We start from the raw sequence: 27,934 nt of genomic DNA, 5'->3' as shown, positions 1-27,934 counted from the left end.
AAACCAAAATGGCCCCCAGCGAGCTAGCCACAGGCTCTGTTCGAATTTCAAATTTTAACTTCAGGAAATAGCAGCACCAATACAGAAGTAAAAACAAAATTGGGGGTGGGGGGTGGGGGGGTGGTTAATAACAATGTATTTTGTGATTACTTGTTTATTGAATCCATGTTGAGGGCTCAGATTTTTTTGGTCAGATTATGTGTGAATTTATGTAACTCTGGGTAAATTTCTTAATCTTCTGAAGCCTCAGTTTCCTGATATGTATAATGGGAGTCATTGGGCTTTTATTGGTTGTTTCATGGGAAATGCTTTTTACAGTGCCTTGCCATAATAAATGGTAGTTATTGCTTTTATCCTAAAAGGGAGTCTATCTCAAATATTAATCATGAATACTTACAGTCATATTTTAATGAGTTCACTTTCATAAATTCATTGAAGCTTAGAGACAGAATGAACAGACAGATTCTCGGATTCTTAACAACCAAGCCCAGGGGACTAACGAAGTGAATGGTGGTAATTCACTGAAGCCGCAGATTTGTGTTCCATGAACACGAAGACAGATCAGAGGGATGGTGCCCCGGTACATAGCTGGTATTTATATTTGACAGCAGTTGGGCAACATTGTAGAAAGAATAGTACAGATGCTCACTTCAAAGATTCACCCTGACTCTTCCTGAAACAGTTTCCTGCCTAGTGACTTCCTCATAATAGCATGGATCCCCTGTTTCTGTAGGATTGTGATGTAATCAAAGTCGGTACATCCTCTGTCCTTTGGCAAACTGGAGCAATTGCTCTGACTCTTTGCTTCATCATTGTGATGACTCAAGCACAGATGAGTTTCAGGCCAACAGTGTGGACTGGGAATTATGAAACACATGCTTCCGGAAGCAACTCCCTGAAGGATTTTAAAACAAAGAGGAACTGAAATCTGGGGAGAGAATTCCACTCACTTAGTTCATCAGAAGCACCTTATTAGGAACGGGGAAAGGAACTGCTTCTAATGCAGATTTACAAATTATCCTGGTGTGACCAGAGTTATGTCTGAGAGGGAAAGATTCCATTGACAGAACCCACTTCCTTCCTCTGGAGATGGGGAGCTGCACATGCCTGTGTTCAAAAACTCAATGCCAATTCTCCAGAATTCCCCCATCTTCTTATTTTTAAAACTGATGAATCCAAAGCATTTGTTTACCTTTTTATGGGTCACCATCCTGTGTGCTCTCAGAAGAAAAGGGTGATTCAGTTACTTTTAGACTCTACCTAGGGAGACACGTAAACACATGAAATATTAAGACTGAGCAGAAAGCAGGATGAAATGCACACTCATTTTTGTGGCTCCCAGGCCTGGTGGGTCTGGACAGCTTTGTGAACTCTGCTGCCCACTTGCCAAAACCCCTTGCTCAGCTGGAGGAGATTTCAATCAGCAAGCTTATCTCTGCTTAATGAAGCCATATCCAAATTTGTCACCAGGTCATGTTTGAAGGAACAGGCAATTTGTTGAAGTCATTTCGGATGCAGGAAATCCTGTGTTTACTAGCTAGGAAATACTACATAAAGATCTGGATTTTTTCCCCCTTGTAATGCTCTTTCCAATCGAAATTTAGCAACAGAGCCAGTGCTGATAAGAAGAACATTGGTCAGGAAATGACAATATGGTGATAGCCAATGGTACACAATAGGCCTTACCTCTTTGTTCCCAGCCTGATTCTCAAAATTGCTGGATAGAATCACTTCCTTCAGGGAGTCCCCATTCCTTCACAGGTCCATGTCTCTTAAGTGCTGAGGCCTTTAGAGAGGCAGTGCAATCTCCCTGTAAATGTCAAAAAGAATGTAGGAGGGTAATGCCTGGAAAATTCTGGACTCATCCGTAAAGATGCTGGGGGATCATGTATAAGTGGGACAGGAAGCTTCTCTAGGTCTTGGTTAATCTAACTAAATCAACTATATGAGCATGAAGTAGGCCCCCTTTGAAGTCACCGGCTTAAACAATAATATCTATACTGATGACTAAAGAGCTCCCTCCGGTCAAAGGATCAGAGGACTGCAAACAAGATTTGATGGACATTACACAACATGCTGAAGCTATGAAGTAATATATTTAAAGAAAAAAGGCGTCAATAGAAGAGCACCTAGAAGAAGGGTAAGCAGACAAAGAGTGTCATTAGAATGTGTCCAACACCGTCCAAGAGTCACCAGTCTTGGAGTATTCTTGTCCTGTTGGCCAGGCTAGAATGTGCAAGATTCTTCCTTCAATTCAACTTAGCTGTGAGATATTATTATCTGAAATTACAAGTTAACTGGGTGCCCTGTATTTTATCTGGGCAACCCTATTATAAATAGATCTTTGATGTAGTTTTGGCTAACTCTGATCCAATATTTTTGGGAAGATTTTCCTCTCAAATGATTATGATATTTTCTTTGCTTAAACCTTTATTGTTAAATTCTATTCTTTTTGTATATGTGTGGCTCATGTCGGAGAATGTAACCGTAGATGCATGCATTCCAACCAGGGACAATTTTACTCCCCAGGGTTATAGCTGACAAGGTCTGGAGACATTTTTGGTTGTCATAACATGGGGAGGTGTGTTAATGGGTAGAGGACAGGAATGCTGCTTAACATCCTACAATGCACAGGACAGCCCTCAAAGAATTTTATCTTAGCATAGAACGTAACAGCTACTGTTGAGAAACACTACCGTAAACATTTGGAAAAAAGCTATGTATCATTTTAACCATAGTTTTGTTTAAAGTATATCTATTGATCAACTTCATCAGTTGCATTATTCACATCATATCTCTTTGGATATTTGATTTATCAAAGAAAAAGAGTGATATATTAAAGCAATTCATTCAATTTAACAGACATTTATTGAGATCTCCCAGTATATTAGATCTTGTTCCTGGTGCTGCAAATCTTTAGCGAACACAACAAACTTCTCTGACTTTATGGAACTTCCATTCTAATGCGTAAGGTAGGATTAGGTGACATAAATGATACACAAAATACATAAGTATTATGAAAAAAATTGAGCAGAGAATAGAGATAGTGCTGGGAAGCATGTGGGTTGTAATTGTAACATGAGTGGCAAGGAAGTCATTACTGAGAAGGTTATGTTGGAAGAAAGGTGGGGAGGAGATGACAGAGAAAGCAATGTGACATCTAAGGGAAGAGTGGTTTAGGCAAAAGAAACAGAAATGCAATGGCTCTGCTGTAGGTTGCTGCTTGGTATGACCAAGGAAGAAGAGGAAGCCAGTGTGGCTGGAGCAAAGGGAGGAAGAGAGAAAGTAGTGAGGATGAGGTCAGAGGGGTAGAGGTGCTGGCAAGTGTTCAGATCATTTAGGGTGTAGGAGGCCATTGTGAGAACTGTCGCATTGACTTCTAAGTGAGATAGAAAGCCTCTGGAGAGTTGAAGTAGAGTGATGTGATTTTACATACATTTTGAAAGCATCACTGTCTCTTGTGTTGAAAATAGACTTTGGAAGGCAGGGAGGTGGGGAAAAGGCTGAAACCAAGAGACCAGTTAGGAGACAGACCATTGCCATACTTCAGAAGAGAGAGGATGGTGCTGTGTCTGGGATGGTAACAGTGGAGATGGTGAGAACTGATTGATTTCATCAGGCACATGTATGCACGACTGGTGATGCAGAATGGTACAGCCCCTATGAGGGGAACTTAGCAATCTCGAACAAAAACTGCTGTGTGTCTATTCTTTAACCCAGAAATTCTACTTCTAGGATTTTATTTTCTTTATTTTTTAAAGATTCTATTTATTTATTCATGAGAGACACAGGGAGAGAGAGAAATGGGGCGGGGTGGAAGGAGAGAGGCAGAGAGGCAGAGACACAGGCAGAGGGAGAAGCAGGCTCCATGCAGGGAGCCCGACGTGGGGGACTCCAGGATCAGGCCCTGGGCCGAAGGCAGATGCCAAACCACTGAGCCACCCAGGCATCCCCTCCACTTCTAGGATTTTAGACAAGAAACATACCCTCAATAATAACAAATAAAATGCACAAGGTTATTCGCTACAATGTCACATGTAATTGGAAAATATTGGATGTTGGTTGAATAACCAATGTTACCTGCACATGATGGAGTAAAAAAAGAGTGAGGTTGAAGATCTGTATGAATTCACACAGGGTCATTTCCAGCAGGTATTAAGTGTAAAAGACTCACTGTGAAAAAACACATGTAGCATGCTGTCTTTTGCGCAAAAAAGGAAAAATAAGCAAACACACATGTATGTGTTTATGATTTCAAAAGAAACAAAGGAAGGATGAACCAGAAAATACTAAAGTTGGATACCTACAAGGAACTGTGGGGATAGGGAGTGAGCAAAAGCATACAGGAGAGAGTGACACTTCTCGGCTTTCAAATTACATTAGGAACCTATATGTTCAAGAATTAATAAAAATTAAATTAGTAAGAATGAGGAGACAAAAACCTAAGTAACCCTGAAAGAAAATGGACACAAATGAATCAGAGTGCATGTCAAATGATTACTATAACCATACCAAAGGGAGAGGAAAAAAGAACCAGTCCGTGTAATTTATGAACAGTTTTTGGTTATACAACCTCAGTCTGGAACAGACTAGGATGTGGGGAGGGGAAGCAGAAGAGGGAAGTAGTACAACTTTTGCACTCTCTGGTAGGTTAGTTTTTGTAGTGTGATGTTAGAAGCAATTTTGAAACAAACACTGCATGTCTCTGGATGGGAGTCTCTGGTACCACCTATGCTGCATTCCAGTCAAGAATGTATAACCTCAAAATAACAAAAAGAAACAACAGATCAACACAATACAAGGAAAATAATAGTTTGAAAAAGGTGGTGGGGGGAGGGAGCTTGTATTCCTTGTCTTGTGGTGCCCTTTCATCTTCAAAGCCAGCAGTCATGTTACTCCAACCTCTGTCTCTGGTCTTCCTGCCTCCCTCTTATAAGGATGCTTGTGATTATACTGAGCCTGCCCTGGATGATCCAGGATAATCTATCTCAAAATCCTTACCTAATCACACCTGCCAAGTTCTCTTTGCCGTGTAAAGGAACATATGCACAGGCTGTGGGTATTAGGATATAGACAGTCTGCCTCCCAGAGGACTCCCGTTTAAAAATGTCAATATCCTAGCACACAAAGACCAGAGAGTAAGAGGCTGGAGAGATAGGACAACGAAAACCCCATCTGATCTTGGACTAGATCCTCTTCCAGAGGGGAGAAATGCTATAAAGGATATTCGTTATCGTATCAACTGACAAAAGTGGGACTTGGGTGGTTAATTCGATGGAAGTATCAACATAAATTCATGAAGCTGGTAAATGTACTGAGGTTCTGTAAGAGCATATCCCTACTCTTCAGAAAGGCATACTGGAATAGTCGGGAATTAAGGACCATGATTTAAGCCACTTGCTCTCAAATGGTTCAGAAAACACTATGTGTACACCAACACCCAAAGAAAGAACAAGAGAAATGAGGAAACAAATGGGGCAAAACATTAACAAGAAGTGTATCTGAAACAAGGGCACAACGTATTCCTTGCACTAATTGAATTTTTGCAATTTTTTCTAAGTTTGAAATTATTTCCAAGTAAAAAGCTTTAAAAACAAAATCATCTATCCAACCTGTCACTTAGTCCCAAACTTCTGAGTTGACACGTTTGAATGTCTGTAAGGATGGGTGAACTCAGTATCTTAGGCGGTAGCTTGTCCACTGGCTGGTCAGTTCACTACAAAATGAATTCTTAGGGTCGCCTGGTGGCTCAGTCGGTTAAGCACCCGAGTCTTGATTACAGGTCAAATCTTGATCTCAGGGTTGTGGGTTCAAGCCCCGCACTGGGCTCCACGTTGGGCGTGGAGTCTACTTAAACAAACAAACATGAACTGAATCTGTTGGTGACTTTCCCCCATTGGCTGTAGCCCTGCCGTGTGGTGAAAAACAGACTAGGTCTTCTCCCTCTTCAAATATGAGGCCAGCTCTCCTATCTCCTCAGTAATGTGTTTTGCAGGCTTAGAGCTTCTTGTCAGTGGATACTTCTGAGTCAGTTTTTAAACCTCCTCACTGGGATACATTTTCTTTTGTCAGAGTTGCTCTTAAAAATGCAGCGTCTGTGAGAACACAGCACTCCAGCTGGGCCCATCCACTTAGTTTGATTTGTTTCTTCCTCCTCTTCCAACCACACTCATCCTAGGTTACCACAACCTCTGCAGGGAAAAGCCACGCTCATGATATACATTGATTTTATGACTAAATCAATGCACATGAGTGGTTTTGGTGCAGCCCCAGTGGGGCTCTGAGGATCAGTGTTACCACAGTTACCTGGTAAAACAAAAGGAAACCCTCAAGTGAGCATCTTTGCTGCTGCCATGGAATCCACTCTAAAGCAGTCGCCTTTGCACTTTTCCCTTCCCAACAGGGCAGAGGCTGGGCTTCTTGGCTGTGGCTGGTAAACTGTGCAATTGGGAGAGTTTAATTTTAATTAGCGAATTGGCTGCAGTGAATCCCTAGCACCCAGGGTCTCGGAGCCTCAGAGGTAGGACTAATGGACATGCTGCAGTGGAGGTTTTGGAATCTTCCCAAAAAGGTAGCTAGGAGAGTCACCTGGGGTTACAGCTCGCATCTGATGGCAAAGGACAAACTCTGGGACTGAGTTCCTAGGTTCTGGTGTTGCTCAGAAATCAGTGCAAGAGAACTTGGGAGTAGTCTTTGCGGGGAACACTCTAATGACTATAGGTAAGTTCAGGATTGATGATGCAGGCTCACCTTCGCCACATTCTTGGGGTGGGGAGGGGAGTCCGCAAGGAGGGTCACTTTTGCCACATTCTTTTGAGAGGTCAATGCTAATTGCCCTCCAAGCATCATTTCCCCAGATCATGTGAGAGAATCTTTCCTAAGTGCATTAATCCTTTAGCAGGGACCCCACTCCTAGCAGTGCCTCTAGCAGATGTTAGAAGTCCAAGCTTTTAGAGTGAACTCACCAGCCATAAAAATGTCAGGTCACTAAGCAGCTGTTGCTTTTCAGGGTCAAATATCTCACATTCAAGGCAGTAGGAGAGCTCTGTTTTCTGCAAAAGGCATTTTAGGAGAATTCTTAATAATGAAGCCTTTATTATGGTGGAGGTTTAAGGGGAGAAAGACAGGGAGGGAAAAAGGACAGGCTCTTCTTGGGAGCCTTCCGATGACAGTCACCTTGCAGAAACCATCTTAAACTGGAAATCCTAAAGGCTTATAGTCTGAACTGCCTGAGCATGATCAGTTTACTAGTGATTTTCTGACCACCCCCATCTCCACTCCCCTGCTTCAAAAGTAGAGTTAAGGACTATAGGATGAATATAGTCCTTTGCATTCGAGTCATTTATAGAACGGATGGCAAGATCCTTTCCATCTAAAAGTCAATCAGGGGTTTTGGAGACAGGGCTGAAGTCTTAAAGGCTAGTGGACTGAATGGAGGCCCAAAGAAGTCTAAGAGGCTACAGTGTTGGGCTTTGTACACAGGATGATATACACGGATGTGGATGAAGTCAAAGGGCAGGATAAGTCATCAAAGGGAGTTTAGCTAAGGACGGGGTATGTAAAAGGGAGTAGGGCAATGTGACCTGATTTGGTAGGCAAGTGTCATGGTCATCCATACATGGGCTTTTCTCTTTTTAAGCAGCTGGTAGAGACACTTTCTTCCCTCCCCTGTGCCTGTCTTCCTGAGTCGTTGCTCAGCACCACAATCACCTCCTCTCTGGGCACCCCTTCTCATTCTAGGAGAGTCAGGGTGGTTCTCAAATCTGATGGGACTCAGGAAAGATCCTCTACACTGGAAGTGGAGGTAGGGGAATGGGGTGAGGACTCTAACAAGAGATGCTCACCGTCTCACGGGTGACTGCAGATTCCTTTGCCATAGTCATGTCCCCAGTGACCGTAATGGGTATAAATGAAATGGGAGAAGGTACCAAAGATCAATACAGAACTGTTTCTTCTTCCTTCCAGTAAGAGAATCTGTATGCACAGAAGCATAAAAAACAAATACTTTATGTAAATGACATGAGAAACTTATACTTGGGAACCTCTCTTTTTCCCATGGCAGGAGGTGAGGGGTGGGAAACATATCAAGGTTTGATAAAAATAAGGATCTCCTTTGTCAAAAACCCCTAGTGTGCAATCCTGTGTTCATGTTGTTTGACACCATGGAAACATCGTTGATTGCAGTAGACAAAAGCATGTCAGGGAAAAGACCAAAGGTTAGATCTGAGGTTTTCCCCCCAAGACCAGTGAAAAATAATTCTGATTGGTCTTTGCTATGGAAAATATGAAAATCCTTATAAACAGGAAACTGCTTCCTCTAAGGGTTCCAAACTTTCTCCTGGATAAAGAAGTGTAGATTTTTTAAGCCATCTCTTAATTGTAGACTCACCAGGTTTTTAGATTTCAGTAGAGTTCATATTAATAGGGGCACAGAGATATGGAGGCAAACCAATATATACACCAGTTTGAGGAAATGGGCACATAGCCCAACATAGTGATGGTCTATAAATGACTCGAATGCAAAAAAGCCTTAGAACCCTGACTTTAGTTACACATAGTCTAATGGTTCTTTAAGTTAGTGTTTTTGAAACTGAATGGTATCCAGCAGCGATTAAACCTTGGGAGTTTGTTTTTTTTTTAAGATTTTTATTTATCCATTCATGAGAGACACAGAGAAAGAGGCAGAGACACAGGCAGAGGGAGAAGCAGGCTCCGTGCAAGGAGCCCGATGTGGGACTCGATCCCGGAACCCCAGAATCACCCTCCCCCTGAGCCGAAGGCAAATGCTCAACCGGTGAGTCACCCAGGCGTCCCAACCTTGGGAGTTCTTATTTTAGATTTACTACTTGGTAGGAAACAGCTGACGTTGTTTAAAAAAAAAAAAAAAAAAGTCAGAAAACTCTTTCTGAACTTGATCTTTTGAATAACTGTGTCTAAACTGGTTTAATAAAGATTATCCTTTTGCCTCACATAAACCCATGTTACAGAAAAGGCACAAAGTCCTGGAGGGTTCAAATAGCTTCATCCCTTTAACAGAAGCATATGTTCCCTCAGCAATGATCTTTTAGGGGAAATGGAAGACATAAAGGGAAATATAATGATCTGAAAGTTTCATATTTTTTTCTACTTCTGTCAATACTCTGTGAGCAACTGAGGGTCTCTGTGGTCTTTGTACCTAGGTCCACACTCATGTACAAATTGGTAATTGTATGTTCAGTTTATGGGATGGGATAAGAAAGTTGTCTAACACACAGAAGGTTCTCTCTCATCTCAATGCCCAGTGTAAGACAAAAGTAGTAGTCTTTAGATGCCAAGCAGCTCCCACTGACTAGATGAAATAAAAGGTGACTGGCAATTTTAAGACCAACAGGAGTCCATTCCAAAGATCAGAAGTGTTTAGGTCCTCTATTAACCATGAGGACAATTTGTTTTCAGCTTGACTTCAAATTGGGTTGAAGATAGCCAGGCAGCCAGAGCACTATAGGGCCAAGAGAAAGCCCCAATTTTCATAGGATATAATACACATTCCTTGTTCTGTACAGGGGACACTTCTCATGCTGACCTACATCATACATTAATTTTTAAAAGGGAAATGCTTTAAAATGAAAGACTTTGATTCTAGAGACATTCTTTTCTATACCACCAGTTGAATAATTTTACCAGTAGCGCTACTGAGAAACTGTGTAACTCTCTGGAGTCATACAAAGAGGTTATAGAAATGTTACAAAAAGAGGTCGCATATATAGTAATCTGTGAACATACTGAACGCTACCATAGAAAACTCTATCCTTCTAGGTCCAGTATGTACAAGCTAAAAAATATGCATTTTTGACTTGGTAAACAATTTGCAATATCTAAATAGTGCAAAGTACAAAAGAGTTTGATAACGTTGTTTTAATAACTCATAGAAAGCATATACACCCAATGAATTCATCTCTTTATTGCATATTGCTTTTTTTAAAAAAGATGTACAATCTCATAACACATACAACTTTTTTTTCTTGGTACTATAACAACAGTCTTGCACCTAAAGACTAAGTGGTTCCAACTACTAAGCTAGTAAGATACAAGACATATAATTAAGTTTACAAATTATAATGCTTTCTTTTTGGCATTAATTTAAAAAAACAAACAAAAACTTTAAAATACACACCCAAGAGAGAAAAGTGGCTACTTACACCAGCACCAATCTAAAAAGTAGATTTTTTTTTTCAACAATGGCACATGGAATTACCTGCACAAAGCTTTTGGGGAAAAGAAACCAAAAATGGAAATGGTAAAGGCCTACCAGGATGGCCGTATCAAAATGAGAAGGATTACAAGGGCAAGAGGGACATGCTACACGAACTTGCTCCTTTATGTGACACTCCACCCACTTGTCCATTCCTTAAACTGTAAAACAAAGCCATTTTCAAAATACAGTTCCAAAACTGAGCCAGACCAAATTTCTCCTGCTATAAATAGAAAAAAAGATAGAGGCACTTTTGTTAAGGAATAGACACATCCATCAGCATCTCCCATTCCTCATCTCCAAGCCTTTTTGAGCCAAGTCTTTGCACCTTTAACTGGGTGTATTGGCAGACCTTGGTAACTAGGGGCTGGGGGCACAACCTCTGCTGGGAGTTTATGACCGTTTTATTTGCTAGAGTCATTTACTTCCATAAAATGGGTAGAAAGTCTCTAAGTTTGCAATGATGGGGGGGAAAATGTAAAACCACTGCTCTTGACAACTCTTAGAGCACTATTTCACAGCTTTAACATAGTGCAGAGACCTTGCCATCTGCACTAAGCATTACAGTTTATACAAATCATTTTTAAATAGCATGATTCCTATACAGCGCATATTGGTATTCTATTCACCCCTTTATCCCCACTAGAACATAAGCTCCGTGGGGGTAGGGACTTTGTCTTGCTTATCACTGTAGCCCTACTAAGCCTGGCACATAGTAGGTGTTTAATAAATATTTGTTAATTGACTGAAAAACTCAATTTAGTGAGTAAATAATGTTCTAGTGCAACAGGACAAACTACTCTCTCCACAGGAAACCCAACCACAACAGGATTGATAGAATAAAAAAAAAAAAAAAAAGAGAGAGAATCTTAGCCCCCCTCCCCCACTACAAATAAATAAAGCAAAGCTAAAAAAAAAAAAAAGTAACAGTCCTCTTTATATATAATTTAAGGATATTAAGAGTTGGTAGGTTAATGGTAAGCATCTATATTTTATTTTCTAATGTTCATTGTTTTTATTCATTTCTCCCTGAGAGCTTTATCTTTTGGACTGAAATTTTACAGGTAGCTTTACTGACACACAATTTAAAATGACAACATATAAACAACAAACCACTTCAAACATACTTAGAGATAAATAGATCTTGGCATCTCTGTTGGTGTTGTTGACATTTCATGCATTCACTAAGTGTCCTTTAGTCCAGACCTATGCTGACAGAAAATGCAGCTTGTCTTACAAAACAGAAAGGGGGGGGGGGAAGGCACCCCATAAAGAAATTTAAATAATTTTTATCCTTTCAGAGAATTCCTCCTTTTAGGTCTTAGTGGGAAATTTTATTTTTAAAATTTATATATCTATATTGTTAGAACAATAAGCACATTCTGAATCTTGTTCTTTAACAAGAGCATGAATTGCATTTAGATAAATAGTGTTCTTTTTTCAAAAGCAATGAAAAGAAATCTTCAAGAGTGCTTGGCAGAGAACTCGATGAAATTAGAGAAAAAAAAATTGATGCCCAAGTTCTAAATATATAAAAAAAAGTCTGACTGACATTCTACGTAATTCAGATTGTGTGCAAGATGTTCTCAATAAACATTTATAGACTGTACCCCTACACCAACGTCAGAAATTCCAAGCTGGTCCTACCAATTACTGATGCAATACACCAGCATCGCATTGTCAACTATCAAAAACCATTTTAAATCTATATTTTTCCAACACCAGTTTCACCAATGAAAATAATTTTAAATTATATCAAGCTTGGAAACCATAAATATTTCTCAAGCCTTTTTTTTTTTTTTTTTTTTTGCTTTTGTTTTTCTTTTTTAGTGTAGGGAATGTCTCTGTCATCTCTTTCAGGAGATAGTATTGTGCTTCTGAACAGCCGTGGTGTTCAGGGGAAGAAAGTGAGCCATATCCAATACAAATGCATACACAAAAGGTTTCTGAGCACATACATTAACATAGATTTTTTTTTTAACCATACATTTAGGTCTCTAGACAACACTCAGACTCCTATATACATTTTTTTTAATATATATGTACACATACATTTACATACACACATTCGCGCACTCACTCACAGATGGAGGAAGAAATTGCCACTGTTTGGATTGCAAGGCAGTGTAATGAAAAGTTCTAGTCACTTCAAAGGGCTGCTAATGAGCTTTCTAAAAAAGTATCCAAAGAAAATTAGAAATTAAGTTTTGTGACAGGTCTCTCTCGGCTGCTGTCCGTCATCTGGTTGGTAATACGCTTGCGGTTCCGTTTCAGTTTAGAAAGGTCTTTGTCAAACACTTCCCCTGAGCGTAGAGCTGAAACCAGGTCATCGAACTCTCCGCCTTCTTCACTATTCTCTTTTGCTTTCCTCATTTTACGTTCCTTTTCACGTTGTTCCTTGAGCTGCAAGTAGAAAGCAACCTCTTAGAGAAGTGCCAAAGTATTGTTTTGTTTTCAGGGGAGATGAAGTCCATGAGATATGACAATACTTCAGTCATAACTATCCACATGCACCCATGCCCGCTAATCCCCTCAGATGTCACAAGAGAGAGGGAACTGGGACTTGAGGTCTCATTGTAGAAGAAATGAATAATGAAGAAAGATGGCCACTACTTCGTGATTAGACACTCACCACCTAGAATCTAGGTAAACCTCATGATACTCTAGTTAAAATAAGAGCAATCGAAGCCATTCATATTGTTATAATGGAACCAGAAAGTTATCACTTAGCAGTCCCCAGATACTGGTTTCTTTGACGGTACAGAGAAACCAAAGCAAATGCTCGTCGGGCCATGTTCCTCTTATCAAAGGCTTAGCTTGTATCTCCTGTAGCTACCTGGAGCCTGCTACATATGAGTTAATATAATTAAAAGGCAAATTATACAGGTACATTATAGAAAATTTAGATAATTCATATAAACAGAAGGGTGAAAACCATCTCTAATTCTACTGTTAAGAGAGAACCACTGTAAACCCTCAGGGTATAGCCCAGCACTATCGTTTTCCTTATTAACACTTACCTTATTTTAAAAAAGGGTTTCACATATAAATAATTTTGTAAGCTTTCTTCCATTAATAAATATTCTTTGAAAATGTGACTTTTAAGGACTGCATAAATATCCCATTATGTAGCTATTATTATCATTTAAAGCTAACAACTGGTCAGTAAACATTTAGGTTGTTTCCATGTTGAGGTATTGCAAAGACTGCTATTCCCTTTGTGTAAATTTTTGATTATTTCTTTAGAATAATTTCTAAGAAATGAAACCTCATATCAGAGGATATAGATGTATTTTTTCAGGCTTTGGATCTATATTGCCAGATTACACTTATACCGATCTACACTCCCAGCAGCATTCTAGAGAGTAGATGCCCTTCTCCCTGCTGGCACACTGGAGTGCTGTCTACAAACCAAGGAGCTGCAGCGTTGGACTTTCTAGGAGGTGGAAATGGCCAATTTCACCATTTTCTTACCTGAGCTTCCATGCGAGCACGCCGTTCTTCCTCCTCCTTCTTCTTTCTCATGTTTTCATTCTCTTGTTTGGCTTCTGACACAGCTTGAAGAAACTGATCAAAAATGCCAAAGAACTCATCCGGCTGGATTTTGCCAGCCTCTTCTCCAAAGTGTTTCACCGCTTTAGTAAACTGGAAAAAAGTAGGTTTTAAGAAGTTCAGGATTTCAAGAGAATTCAGTGATCAAATAGAAATCTCTCTAGAAGTACTAAAGCTCAAATAGAGTCAGATATAACTTGCTGGATTTTAGTGAGCCTGTATTTATCTTTGGCTGCTTAACAGGCCTGTCAATCATTTCTAAGGTAAAAAATTTAATACTCCTCGACTTTTGAAACCATTTATTCTTTTCCACCTCATTTCAGCTTAACACCAATGATTACCTGCTCTGACTTTTTATTAACTAAACAGTAGTAAAAACAAGAAAGCAAAATATCATAGGGCAGAGCACTCAAGACATAAAACTAATAGCAAACTCGGCAGGGGTAGGGAAACTTGTACTTTTAACTTTTCTTTGAAGTAGTTTAATATCATTTATTAGTGCCATATGGTTAATATCAAAAGCAAATGGGATCCAGTGCTTCTTAGCTGCTTTTCCTAATCCTAAGTAATGCTAGTATTGTGATATTTCCTGGGTCTCAGTTAGAAAACAGTCACGGACTACAGAATCATTAATGCAACCCCAAATTTATGACTGAGAATATGATTTTATTCCAGATCCTTTGTTAGAGAGAACTCCTTTCAAAACAGCTAAAATGTAAAATATTAAGGGATAATTTAAAAAAAATTAATACAAATATATGTATATAGTAACAAAATAGTATTTCCAGTCTCCAGTTTTTTTTTCCCTTTGGACCAGTGAATGTGCCATTTAATATTTTAATTATTTAAAATGAAGTATAATTAACATACTGTGTTCTATTAGTTTCAGGCATACAACATAATGATTCAACAACTCTATTCAGTACTCGGTGCTCACCAGGAAAAGTGCAGTCTCCACCAGTCACTAAATGTTATTACAATATTCTTGACTATACTCCTTATGCTGTATTATTCTAGTTTTAGTTCTCTTGGTAGTTATCTTCATTACTCAAGATCGCATACTTTTAAGGGGTCTTAGCGGTATCATGACTATCTAAATAATGTTCAATACCCGTCATAGTGTTTGTTAGAATTTTTTTTACTCTTTAAGAATCTAATGCTATTACTTCCAAGCTACTAAGGAAGGTGCTTCCAGCTTCAGAGTCAAATAAATTCTCATTCCTATGTCTAATCAACTATTTAACATTTTCCAGATCTTTAATTTTCTTATTTAAACTATGAAGTGTTTATGCAGTGCCCCCAACCCAAGACTTTCTAATTGCTTTTATTTTTCTTGCATTACTTGCCTTTATTATATTTTTTCTGATATTTCAGTAATACGAACTCCCTATAGGAAATGTTTTCAGTGTTTATTTTTTCCCCTAGTTTTACTGAAATTTAATTGACATATAGCACTGTATATAATTAAGGTATGCAGCATACTCTCTTGACTTCAATATATCATGAAATGATTACCACAAGAAGTTTAGTTAATATCCATCACCTCATACAGATACATACAAAAGGGTCTACTCTCCTAATAACTTTCAAACACAGCATGCAGCAGTGTTAACTACAATCATCACATTGTATATTACAACCCCTATACTTACCTATCATATAACTGGAAGTATGTACCTTTTGACCACCTTCCTCCAATTCCCCCTCAATATTTATTAGGAAATAAAACAATTACTAAGTCATAAATGTGTATGACATATTGTTATTTCATATCTTTAAGTTTATAAGAAAAGTGTTCTTTTGCCATTTCCTTCTTCACTGAGTTGTTCTCAATATTTTACTTATTTGGAAATATTCTATTAGAAATCAGAGTTCTTTAGGGAAAAATACATTTTTCACATGCCACACACAAAGATCTAGCTTGCCTTCATGGCTTTATAAGCTAATTTCTAAAAGTTCTGGTATGAACAAAATGGCATTAGACGTCCTACAACTGAGTTTCTAAACATTCAAGTTCATGCACTTCAAGTCATCATGAATGATCTTTTTATCTAGGAATTCCAGTGATGATGAAGTCATGTATATTTTAGTCTTAGAAATATGAAGAAAACTAGTTCCAGACTAAAGTTCCCACACTAAAATCTTAAAAAAATAGTAGGTGGTGCATAATCATGTGTTTTTACATAAAAAATTAACTGTATGGTTGATTCTTATAAAAATGTTTGAGCCCTCAAGGAAGTAGATTCTATATTGCCTGGTTTGGCTGGGGGAGGGGAGTGCTTTCCTTTACAGATCTGTATCATCCAGAGTAGGAGGGATGCATAAGACATGAGTGGGGTCTCTCACAGCAGAGGTTGGGGACATCAATCACGGGATAGCAGAAACTGGACTTTTAACAGCAGTCATCTGAACATGTATCATCTTTCCATTTATTTAATAATGTTGGAGGTGGGGTTTACTGTTGAGACTAGCTAATGTATCCTAATACCATCTTCTTCTGAACTTTCGGCAGTTGTGTATGTACACTATAAATAATCATCTATATCTATTACTAAACAGAGGACTACAGGGAAATGACATCCATCACTAAGCTTCAAAGATCAAGTTAAAGCAAAAGACTACTGTGGCAACTGAGAGATGAGCAGTGTGGAAGAACTCGACAGGACGCGTGGAGTAGATGCTTAAGATCACTTGTTAACAATGAGAAGGAGGAGGGTGAGAGAAAAATGAGAGAATGTGTACATGTCTATGTATATAGATGTGTAGTTTTGGAAGAGGAAATAGCGAGAGGGGGAGGAGTTAAGGTCCTAGTTATTAGCCAATGAAAATATTTCCTTTAGAGAAAAACAAAATTTTGAAATAGAAAAAAGTCATAAAAGGTACTGTATTATTAAAACATATGCTTCTTGTTATGAGGCTGTGAATTAAACTGTATCTCCTTTAATAAGTTCTGCTGGAGATTTTAAGAGGGAATATCCTGCCCTAAGTCTCTATCTCAGGAGAGCATATAACATACAGGTAACTGAGACATGTGACCTTGGTCATATCTCATCTCACATTCTGTCCTGCCTCTGGTTTTCATGATCTACTCTTTTCTGGTTCCCAGAGATAAATACTTTAATCCAGTATCAATCAAGAGAAAATCAGAAAATATTTACTGGTTTTACACCATTTAGATACTCTGAGGTCTTGCTAACCTAAAGGCAACACAGGCCAGTTAGACAAAAAGAATGTGCTTCAATTGATCACAGTCCTAGTTATGAAAATGTAGAGTATCTGCAAGTATTAGCCCTGTTAAATAACAGTAAGTATGCATCAGCAAACTTACCAGGTCTTTAGCTTCTGCTAGGAGGTCTTCAACATCAGAGAAACTGAAGCTGGCTACTGTAATGAACTGGCTGACAACAGACACAAACTTATCTCCGGGCTGTGGGGGCTGAGACTTCTGATATTCCAGCTCCTTAAACACAGGAAGTAGATAGTGTGAAGGCAGGTTTCAAACGCTGATACATCATGTCTACTTTTCCATATTCCTCAAATTTAATAAGTAAGAATGGCAAGTACATCAAACCTACTCTGAACACTTTGCGATACCCTAGGTCCCACAGACCTTCTGTCTACCACGTCAGAGCCATGCATGCCCCTGTGCGTGCGCACCCATATTTGCAAACAGCAATTTAGTCAATCATCTGAGTACTTCATCAATGTGATTTCTTATACTGGCTTCAGGACGTAAGTAGATTAGCATTTGTAGAAAATAAATAGAAGTTAAATAAGGAGAGCAAATTGGATTCAAAAGACGTGTGACTAAAAGCAAGACAAGTCAATTGTCGGTATTCTGTGCTCAGAATTCTGGTTCCTTGCTTTTTCTTTCTTTCCCTCTGGCCAAGTCTTCTGACTTTCTACACGAGGACATCTGGGTCAGTGGAATTTCAACAGTGTTTGGCACCATAATCGTCTACCATTTTTCTTCCTGTCTATACCATTTTGTTTTTGTGAACAGGTTACCTACCCGTAAGAGTATTAGTCAGTGTCTTATTAAATTATCCATATACTTCATTACCAGGGTGATGAACACACAAATTATTCAAATCTAATTTTAGTAATTAATTTCAACCATTGCCAGATGCACTTTCTTAATCCTTTGTGTGTGAGGGATCATTATCTTCATTGTATAGACACATAAATTGACGCTTAGAGGGATGAAATTCTTAGCTCGAAGTCAAGTAGCTGATATGTGATAGAGCTAGATTTTGAACTCAGGTCTGTCTGACTCCACAGTCTCAGCAATAACCGTGCTGGGCACCAACTGACTCAATCTAGATCTATTTTCTTCTGTAACTGTTTTGGCGGAGGTACTACGAGTAGGAGTAGACAAGTCACAGGCTATGGGTTCTGATTCAGTTCTACCACTGATTTGGTTCTTATCCATGACAAGTGGCTTGGGCCTCAGTTTCTTCACTTGTAAAAAGCAGGCAATATCCACATCACCATGAGAATCAATGAAATAACAGATTGGAAAGTTATAAAATATGGAACTTGCTCTGATTGGAATAAATTACCACAATTCTACTACTTTGGCCTTGAAAGTGAGCATGTATGGATGTGAGGTATAGAGATATACAATTTTAAAGTATTTCATTAGTGTATAATTTCCTTTCAGACTGAATTTAGAAATCCATCTTTGATATCTTCAAACAATATAATCAATTCGTGTAAAGCATAATTAGGATACATGAATATTTAGACAGGCCAACGTCTACCTCTCAATATTTCCTTCTAGTGCTACAACTTGACATGTATGCTGCCAGGGGGAGGAGGAGGTTTCTGTAGCCCCTTTCCTATGAAAAGTGTTTTACAGTTGTATGTGACTCAAGTGCTGAAGTGATCTCAGCAAAACTACTTTTAACAAACCCAAAACTTCCTCCAAACTTCCTTTCCACCAGGGACCCTCCCCATGCCTTGCTCTGAACTAGCTTAGATGCAAAGGTCAGAGCATCCATTATTAGGCTTTAGGGCTGTCATAACTGTCACACTAGTCTCGAGAAAACCTTCTACTGGGAGGAAATGGGACCAAGTGAAGGCTATAAGATGAACCTCATCCCAAACTGCCCTTAACCAGTTTGACTTCTGAAACCTGAGAAGGACCACCCTACTTGCTCACCAATGTTTAGGCCCACTGGGGTTGGTGGAACAAGATTTCATTCAGTTCATTTCCTTTACTTTTGAAAGATTATTCCCCACCCCCCAAAAAGGGGGGAAAAAAGCCTTACATGCTCCCTAATTTGTTAAAAACAAACAGAAAACGATCAGACATGGTGACTTTAACTTTTGTTAATTATGTCTTTAATGAAGTCAACCGCTCTCTACGGTACAGTTGTAAAACTGTAAATTTTGTAATATTAATAGTAATATTAAAAAAAGAAAAGAAGGAGGGTCCTCATGTTATTATTACCAATAAGTAATTTGAAAGGTACTTAAGAGAGGGGCACCCTTCCAAGCTGCCTGCAGAGCAGTCTCCTTTGTCAATGGCAGACTGGAGTGAGGACCACTCTCCTGAACAGGTTTCTCATCCTGACCTGCCTCCTTGCCCAAGGCAGCACTGCATGGTACCCATGTGGCACTCCACTGCCACAGTCATGTTTAAGCACATTGACTCCTCTGCCTCCAGCAGTGTGGCCTGCTTTCCTTCCATGGAGGCCTAGCACATGGTGTTCTGCATACCAGGGACAACTTCTGCTCCTATGTACCTAAGTTCACTCCACCCTCCTTCTAAGCCACAGCTCAAAGTTCATTTCAGTGAGAAGAGAAGCTTCCTCTAATAAATGCCCATCATTCCATAAGATTTGGACTAACCTAAATCCACTCTTCTTCCTTAAGGCACTTTTGTAATCACTGTGCTTATCTGGATGTGGCCAGGCTGAGTAAATGTGAACGTTTGCTGGACCAGCTGCTCTTGGCTATTGCAATACCTGGAGGGCAAGGATTCTGAATCGTCATGACCTCTCGCCTTGAGAATGGACTGTGTATCCAAGGGTTTGTTCAATAAATACTCCCTAAAGGACCAACTCTGAGACAACAGAGGTATTCCACTGCTCTATTAAGAAAGAACATTACTTATTACTTATTAATTGAACATGGACACCGAGCGGATCCTTGAAGATTATCTTGCCCAAACCACTTTAATGAGTCCTACCTTACAGGTAGGAAATTGGTGCAACCCTAGGTCTAGCTTCCCAGTTCCTGCTCCTGGGATACCCCCATGACATTGGCAGCTGAGTCACCGGAGTGACACAACCTGCCTTTACTTCTTTACTGCTGTTTTCCTACTTATTTATTTTTTTTAATCAATAAATGTTTTTCTCTGGGCAATATCACCTTGTTGGACATCATCAGCACCTAGAGGTAGTGAAGAGACTGGGAATTAGAAGAAGAAATGCATACTCACCATCTCTACTGCTTTTAGGCCACTTCTCAAGGTACTTATTTCTTTGTCCAGCTCAGTCATGCTGTTGTAAACAGCAATATTTTAGTATCCAACGTGTGACTTACATGTATTAGACAGATGATGGTTTACATATCTCATGCTTGGAAGTCCCACACTAGTTTATTTTAAATGCTTAAAACTCCCTTTATTGCTCAGATCTCACAGAATAACAAATTTTTAAACTTATGGAATTTAGATATGGAATTATGGCTTTTGTTTCCCACAAATAGCAGGTATATTTTATAGATTAAAAATAGAATATAAAAAAAAATAAAAATAGAATATAAATGTCTCCCATCTCTACAAAAATACTTCATGTTTCAATCTAACACAAATCTCACTTAAGCAAATTATTATATGTGGAAATAAGCTTTTTGCCATTATGTGGCTCCCTTCGAACAAGTAAAAAAAACTGTCTTATCCACAATCATGCTCATATTGTACTCTTTGTAATCAGTACATTTGCTTTTCTTCTTTTGCTTTTTTTAAAGATTTATTTATTTATTTATTTATTTATTTATTTGAGAGAGAGAGAGAGAGAGAGAGAGAGAGAGGTGGAGACACAGGCAGAGGGAGAAGCAGGCTCCACGCTGGGAACCCGACGCGGGACTTGATTCCAGGACTCCAGGATCGCGCCCTGGGCCAAAGGCAGGCGCTAAACTGCTGAGCCACCCAGGGATCCCCAGTACATTGCTTTTCACCAAAGCTCTGGTCATATGAACATTACAAGGTGATGGCTTAGATTTCTTTTTTTTTTTTAATAATTTTTTTTTAAGATTTTATTTATTTATTTGAGAGAGCATAAGAGAGAGAGAGCAGAGGGAGTGGGAGAAGCAGGCTTCCGTCCAAGCAGGGAGCCCAATGCAGGGCTTGATCTCAGGATCCTGGGATTATGACCTGAGCTGAAGACTGAAGCAACCCGGGCACCCCTAAAAGGATGCCTAAAAATACCTAAAAGGATTATTTTTAAGTAATCTGTACACCCAACGTGAGGGTCAAACTCAACTCAATCAAGAGTGGCATGTTCTACTGACAGAGCCAGCCAGGTACCCTGGTAATGGCTTAAATTTCAATTGTTAATGATATTTCTTAAAGTTGTACTAACTAGATTTCATTGTCTCTCCCCCTTTTTCTTTTTTTTTGTATGGAAAAATTTTCCTAGGTTTCTCCCATAAAACTTTCTATTTGATGGCTTTTAAACATCAGAGATTATAACCTGATTCTCTCAGATAATTCAGATGAATTTGCTTAAAATTCACCAATATTTCATTTACTTTAACCTTTTAATTTCATGTCTCGCGTTTCTACCAAATTCTACAAAATGAGGGAAAAGATTAGCCTGCTTATCATACTTTCCAAATTCACTGTAAAAAGATGCAGTTTTAAATACACACACACACACACACACACACACACACACACATTTTATTTTTAAAGGGCCAAGAGAAGGAGGGAAGACCAAAAAGAAAAACTGCCTGCTCTTCCGTCTCTGAAAAGTGGTGTGAAGTCTGTGGCAAAAGTTTGGCAACTTTCCATTTTATTTTTAGTTTCTTCATTTGCATAAAGACTGCTTTCCATGAAAAGGCTGCCTTGGTTTCTGAGAGTGTGTGCACATGTGAAAATTACTGGCAACATCCTGACACTTAAGTTCTATTTGCTTAGCTATGTATCCTCATTAACTATGGGTGCTCCTACCTGTATTTATTAATAGAACTACCTTTTCAAAGTACTAGTGAAACCATATTCCTTTCTTATACTCTTAACAATTCAGAAAATTAGGTTTTCTGAAAGTTAAAAAATACATGTAGGAGTAGTCCAAAGGAGCTAGGAAACATATATATTCAAAACCATGTAACGTATTTCAGTGACTTGGATGGGATTCAAACTTTACTTCACATGCTATTCAGGGGAAAGCCAACAGAAGGGCCCTCTTCATGCAATGCCAGCTAACTACCTCAATGACTAAAGCACAGTCCAAGTGATTTTTAAAAAACTAAAACAATTCCCTATAAGTACTTACTTTACTTTTGCTGCTTGAGGAATGTCCCGCAGTTCTTCATTGAGATTGAGGACCTTGGGGTATTTATTTTCCACAATAGTTATGAGATAGTGCAAAAGTGTAATGTTCCTGCAATTAAAAAAGGAAAAAGTATTAAACATGGTTAATATCTATATATGATTTGCATGTCCAAGCAGCTGAACCTGCAAGAACACTATATTCTTGCATTCATTTCAAAGTTTGGAGACCCCTTTAAGGCAGGGATTCTCAAGAGAAGGGAATAAGGGGAGAGCCTACATGAGACTTACATAACTATATGACTAAAGGAAGCATATACTTTCAAAAGGGAAGATTTACTACTGTGGCTCATAACAAGCATCCTTCAAAATCTGGATGATGGAAATGAACTGGAACCACAGTCAGTGGGAACATACCTACCAAAGACAAGGTGTATCCTGAGTTTCACACCAAGAAGGATGCAGTGAGGGGGGGGGAGAGGGACTGAGGGATGTTTAGTTTGCTGCATAGGACAGCTATTTTTCAAATTTAAAAGTACACAGCAGCAACTCACTAATAAGAATTTATTGATCATTCTCATTTAAGTTTTTTCAACTCTATGAGGACTACTCCACCACTGCAACTATTTATTTTGCTAGCTTTTGTCCCCTCTGACTCATATGTTTTGCTGTTGTAGCAAAGGGTGGTCAGAAAGTTAGAAGGCGCCCTGGTTTAGGGCTGGGCCTGGGAGTGGACCAGGACTGTGCCATCAAGGCTAGGACATCTTTGAAGCCCAAAATCCATTTCCTAATTTTAGCAACACTTCAGCTCCTAACTATATAACCCAGATCCGTCTTTGGTGGTGACAGGACTGAACCCTGACTGACCTGGGTTGAAAAAGTGGATGTCTGATAACACTCTCTGTTAGGCCAAGCTGTGGTGGTCTGGTCCTGTTGTCCCTGACTCCATGCACATTACAGTCCCCTGGACCCCATATGCCTGGGCCAACCTGAGATTTATTTCATTGGAATGAGGTGGGGCCAGGCTTGGGTATTTTTAAATCCCCTCCACAGTAACTCTAAGAGCCAGGATCAAGAACCACTAGTCTAATGAAAGTTACCATAATCAAGAGGACAGAAATGTATTTTTTAAAAACATATTCATCATTTTTAGGCAGTTACTTTGCTAATTTACGAGGCTAAGTCACAAGAGCCCTACTCACCTCCAACTAAAGGGAAGAAGAGTTGTCAATTTCCTTTCCCATAATAATGAAATGGTTTTCATTTCTGGTTACCCCTGCACCTTCATAAAAGTCAATGTAATCCCATTCCTCTGAGTCAACTGACCCACATGTGAAAAAACTTTTCCTTTATTTTTCTTGCTTTAAGAAATAATTAGAAAACAATAGCTCTGCAAAGTAAAGCAGTAGCTAGTGATTCTAGCCATTTACTTTGCAGATATTGAGCTGTTACCCTTCTATTTCAGTCTTGCTGTTCACAGAACCTAAGTGTCGGCCCATGTGCTTGCTGCGTGAGGGACCAAAATCCTGGCTACCATTACAAGAAAGAATAGAGCCATTTCTCTTCACTTGTTTTACAGAGATGCTTTGTTATTAAGAGAAACTTAATTTAATTAACCACATATACTTTTCATAGTGTAGAAAGATTTCGTACTAGATCAAACATTCACATTTGTTAGCTATACAAATAACACCTCATTTGACTGAATAGAAATTCTTGAAGAATGAAAAACCACACAACAGCCATACATCTGCTTATTCACTGGTATTACTGGAAACAAGCCTTTAAAGCAGAGTGAATGTACCCTTCATTGCTGACTGTTCCATCCTTGTGCCGTCTTATCAGATTCAACTGAACATTCACTGAATAACTACTTATCACAAGGCAGTCTGCTGGGCACTATGGGTTTATAAGCCCCTGGTACTATTCCTAGGGACCAAATAGTCACAGGAAGAAGAAGAAAGAGATCAGAAATGTTTTTAATTATTTTGAAAAAGCTCGCATATTAAATTCTATAGTAACTTCAGTAAGCAGATAATCACAAAGGAAGTGCCAGGTTATCAGTAATGATGGTGCAGAGGGTATCAAGGGACAGAGAGAGATGAACAAAAGAAGGGGATAACAGAGAGGGAGGAAAGGCACTAACTGGTAGTGAAGGTATTCTTCCTCTCCAACTTGCAAGTTCTCTCAAGTTGAAGAGAACACACTTCCTTAAAAAGGCGACTGCTCGTTATATGCAGGTAAGATGTTGCAGTTACCTACTACACCTTCCAAATAAGATCAAATCCATTTGTTGTTGAGTAGAGCTGAGGACAATAGAACAGGTATCATATACCTGCGAGGCCAAATACCTTGCCTTTGATCTTAGGCAAGCTAAATGAGCCACTTGACACTGCCTCAGTTTCTTTATCTGACAACAGGTGATGTAGCACTCAGCCTATGTACTCCACACAACCAAATATGAAACTGCTCTGGAAGGATCAAGTGCTTACATTAAAAATAAGGTGGTGACAGCACAGCTGTCCTTTGTTAATCTATCTCTACATGATGCAAAAAAAAAAAAAAAAAAAAAAAAAGCTTTAGCTCTACAACACATTGCTTCTTATAGGATGGATTCAGGGTTGCCATAATGCTATGTATCACTAATTATATAGAAAATATGGGGTAAAAAGCTTTGCTACTGGCAATAATTATGGTGAACAGTCCATATTTCTAAAAAGAATTTGGATGCAGAGAAGTTTATCTTAGAAACAACTGTGCAAGTTGCTTTGAAGTCAGTAGGAACCTTAGAGAAACAGCTCACAGGGAAACTAGTGTTACTATGCCTAATGATCCTACCTGTTAATGACACCAGAGCATTTTCACCTCTTAGTGTTTCTAACAAGAATCCAATCACTTAAATACACTTTCTATGAAGCATTTTGAGGAGTCTTAAAAGGAGCAGCTTAACAGTAACAAGCCAAAGTGTATTAATACCTCATAATTTTTTTAATAGTTGCTAGCTTCAATGTATAAAGGAAGGAAGACATACCCTAAAACTCCAACAAGCTTCACATTTTATAATCAACTGTCAGTTTTTTTCTTTTCCCTGGAACACAGTTCTCTGTGGAGGGGCCATGACTCAGGTCATGAGGAGACCAGTAGCACACAGGTCACATTGTGTTTCTTGATCTGGGCACTAGTTTAATTTTTTTTTTTTCAAATTTTTTTTATTTATTTATTTATGATAGTCACACAGAGAGAGAGAGAGAGGCAGAGACAAAGACAGAGGGAGAAGCAGGCTCCATGTACCGGGAGCCCGACGTGGGATTCGATCCTGGGTCTCCAGGATCGCGCCCTGGGCCAAAGGCAGGCGCCAAACCGCTGCGCCACCCAGGGATCCCTGGGCACTAGTTTAAACAGAGGTCCAACTTGTGAAAATTCATCCAGTTGTACATTTATGATTGGTGGACTTACCTTTAGTGTATTACACCATAATAAAAAGTTTATCCAAGAAAACCTGAAAACTTAGACAATAATATCCCTGGGGACTGAAAATGGATGAAGGATAATTGGCCTAATGGGTTATTTAGGGTTATTTGTGATTAGGAGAAAAGAAAGAAGTCAATGCTGGAGAAAGAATAAGCCTGAGCAAGAGACAAGCAAACCAGAGGCTGCAGTATTGGGGAGGCCCAGGAGGCCCACAGGGGCCCTGACCTAAGCTCCTGGATCCTCCAAGTGCTAGAAGGTACCATACTTACTTGTCAATACTAGATTTTGTGTCAGCAATCTTGTTTAGGCTGGATATCTTGAATCCATATGCATTGCCTCTTTGGCCTTTATTCATGTAATTTCCAAATGCCAAAACCACCTCTAGCAACTGCTTCAGCGCGCTGCTCTTAAACACCTCTTCTGAGCCAGAACGAATTGCTTCAAAACAAAGCACACATAAACACAACTACTACAACCAAGACTTCTCAGTGATACCCATCCTTAATCCACACACCTGAGAGCAGATACTGAAGATGTAAGACCGGGTTATTAGACTACCAGGGAGCACTTACAAAACACCCAAACCAGAAGCACAGAGCCAAGAGACAGGGATAACCAGCTGATGTTGTTCAACAGACCCACAGACAGTTGCACAACCCTATCCTTTCTTAGTCCTGTTCTTGGGTGACTCATTAATTGTAAGCAGTTAGAAATACAGAAAAAGTGATTGCATTTCCCACATTCCTATGCACACACTTTCTTGCCTGGTATGAGTCAGATCAACAGGATTGCTAATCAATTCTATTGACAGAAACACCGGCCCAAAGTGTTTCGTGTTAGAGCTTGCAGGTGTCATCAGGGATTGGAGCTTGAGCAGGGTCCTGAGCCCAGCCTGCATTCTGTGGCTGTGCTCTTTAGCTTCCTATATTACAAACACTTAAAATTTTAATAGCCTTAAATCTTCCCTTAGAAATATCTAGTAAAGCATCACTGTGATAAAGCTAGTTACAGATTTAACGCTAGCAGCAGTCAAATATATTTCTCACCAACACCCAGGATGTGAAAAGCCCACTTCTACAGAGGAGCCCAGGAGATGTGCTGTGAGGTCCAAAACCCAGGCTAGGCCAGAGGGCCAAGTATGGACCTAAGTACTTACTCATCAGAATTCCAAAGGATTTTAAGGAAAAAAATCACCCAAGGGATCCTGTTTACTATCTGCACTTGTATTGTACTTGCATATGGGCACTTATGATGAACATCATTATCAGTCTGGAGGCTTGACTTTACCTTCTACTTTCGGTTTCACTTCTGCCACACGCTCTGCAAACTTCTTTTTGAAGTACAGTGATTGTAGTCTTTGTTGATAATGATTAATTCTGTAAGAGCAAGCATGGACTGATGAACATTTATGTACTTAATATGTCTATGTTCACTCAACGGGTATGGAGGTGGAGGTACCTTAGAGCATATCCCCCAACACACACACACACACACACACACACACACACACACACACACACACCCAAATCCTCTCCTGGACAGGAGCACAGGAAATGAGGCCACTTTGCTTGGAGAGCCCATTTCCCTCCAACCAACAGGCATTATTCGGGCAATGGCAGCAGGATCCTTAGCTCTAATCAGACTGGGCAAAAGAAAATGAGAGTTGCCTCTTTCCCTTCCTCAGAGTCCCAGGAGCTCCTATGGACAGAGGATAAAAAGGAATGAAAATATAAAAGCCTCCCCATTCTGCAGCAAATAAGGAGCTGTTTCCTACATGTCTCCTATGCTTCTTAACTTTCCACAAAGTTTGTCAAAGCTATAGGGTAAAACTTGTCTCCAGCATTCTCTCCTCATAGCATTCTCTTCCCACTCATGTCTCCAAACCATCCTCTTTCTTTACCCTTAGCTCCCTATCTGCTCCCCTCAGGGATGGCAGGCTTCTGCCTTCCAAGATAGCAACTAGTGACTAGAGATAGGAGGGTGCAAACTGGTCTCTGGTCACCACTAAGAGAAGTTGCTGCTGCTGAGAGGGTGAGGGCCGGTATTCTTGCCAAGGCCTTCTGAAATCAAATCACTGCCTTACCTGTTCTCTAGTGGAAACTTCAGTCCAGTAGCCCCATATAATCAGACAGACCTGGGTTTGCAGCCCAGGTTCTCCTCTTGTTAGGTGACCTTCA

General features: G+C 39.5%; 1 protein-coding gene and 2 long non-coding RNA genes across 7 annotated transcripts in view; 1 reads left to right on the top strand and 2 right to left on the bottom strand.

The window, feature by feature from the left end:
• Nucleotides 1-568: 568 nt before the first annotated feature.
• LOC144320665 (uncharacterized) lies at nt 569-1,987 on the bottom strand. The gene is made up of 3 exons (XR_013386285.1): nt 1,687-1,987; nt 1,193-1,260; nt 569-895 (listed from the first exon to the last, which is right to left on the bottom strand). It is a non-coding gene; the product is annotated as an uncharacterized LOC144320665 (long non-coding RNA).
• LOC144320663 (uncharacterized) lies at nt 817-20,497 on the top strand. Of its 2 annotated transcripts, XR_013386284.1 has the most exons (4): nt 817-2,140; nt 12,690-12,877; nt 16,343-16,498; nt 19,664-20,497. It is a non-coding gene; the product is annotated as an uncharacterized LOC144320663 (long non-coding RNA). The 2 variants fall into 2 exon arrangements; XR_013386283.1 differs by lacking the exon at nt 12,690-12,877 and having other exon boundaries at nt 825-2,140; nt 19,664-20,495.
• Nucleotides 9,917-27,934, bottom strand: part of DAAM1 (dishevelled associated activator of morphogenesis 1) — a 166,610-nt gene continuing 148,592 nt past the window's right edge. For all 4 annotated transcript variants that reach the window (XM_077909468.1, XM_077909471.1, XM_077909470.1 and 1 more), the window contains 7 exons: nt 27,045-27,133; nt 26,027-26,195; nt 22,291-22,398; nt 20,232-20,292; nt 17,112-17,243; nt 13,706-13,876; nt 9,917-12,634 (listed from right to left, as the gene is read on the bottom strand). In XM_077909468.1, the coding sequence (XP_077765594.1) occupies nt 12,425-12,634; nt 13,706-13,876; nt 17,112-17,243; nt 20,232-20,292; nt 22,291-22,398; nt 26,027-26,195; nt 27,045-27,133 (940 nt within the window). In that variant the 3' untranslated portion in view covers nt 9,917-12,424. The remainder of the gene's footprint in view (nt 12,635-13,705; nt 13,877-17,111; nt 17,244-20,231; nt 20,293-22,290; nt 22,399-26,026; nt 26,196-27,044; nt 27,134-27,934) is intronic.

Source organism: Canis aureus, chromosome 9, assembly GCF_053574225.1.
Source record: "Canis aureus isolate CA01 chromosome 9, VMU_Caureus_v.1.0, whole genome shotgun sequence".
Classification (NCBI taxonomy): Eukaryota; Metazoa; Chordata; class Mammalia; order Carnivora; family Canidae; genus Canis; species Canis aureus.
Note: the sequence above shows the minus strand (reverse complement) of the source record. Positions and strands in the feature narration are given on the sequence as shown.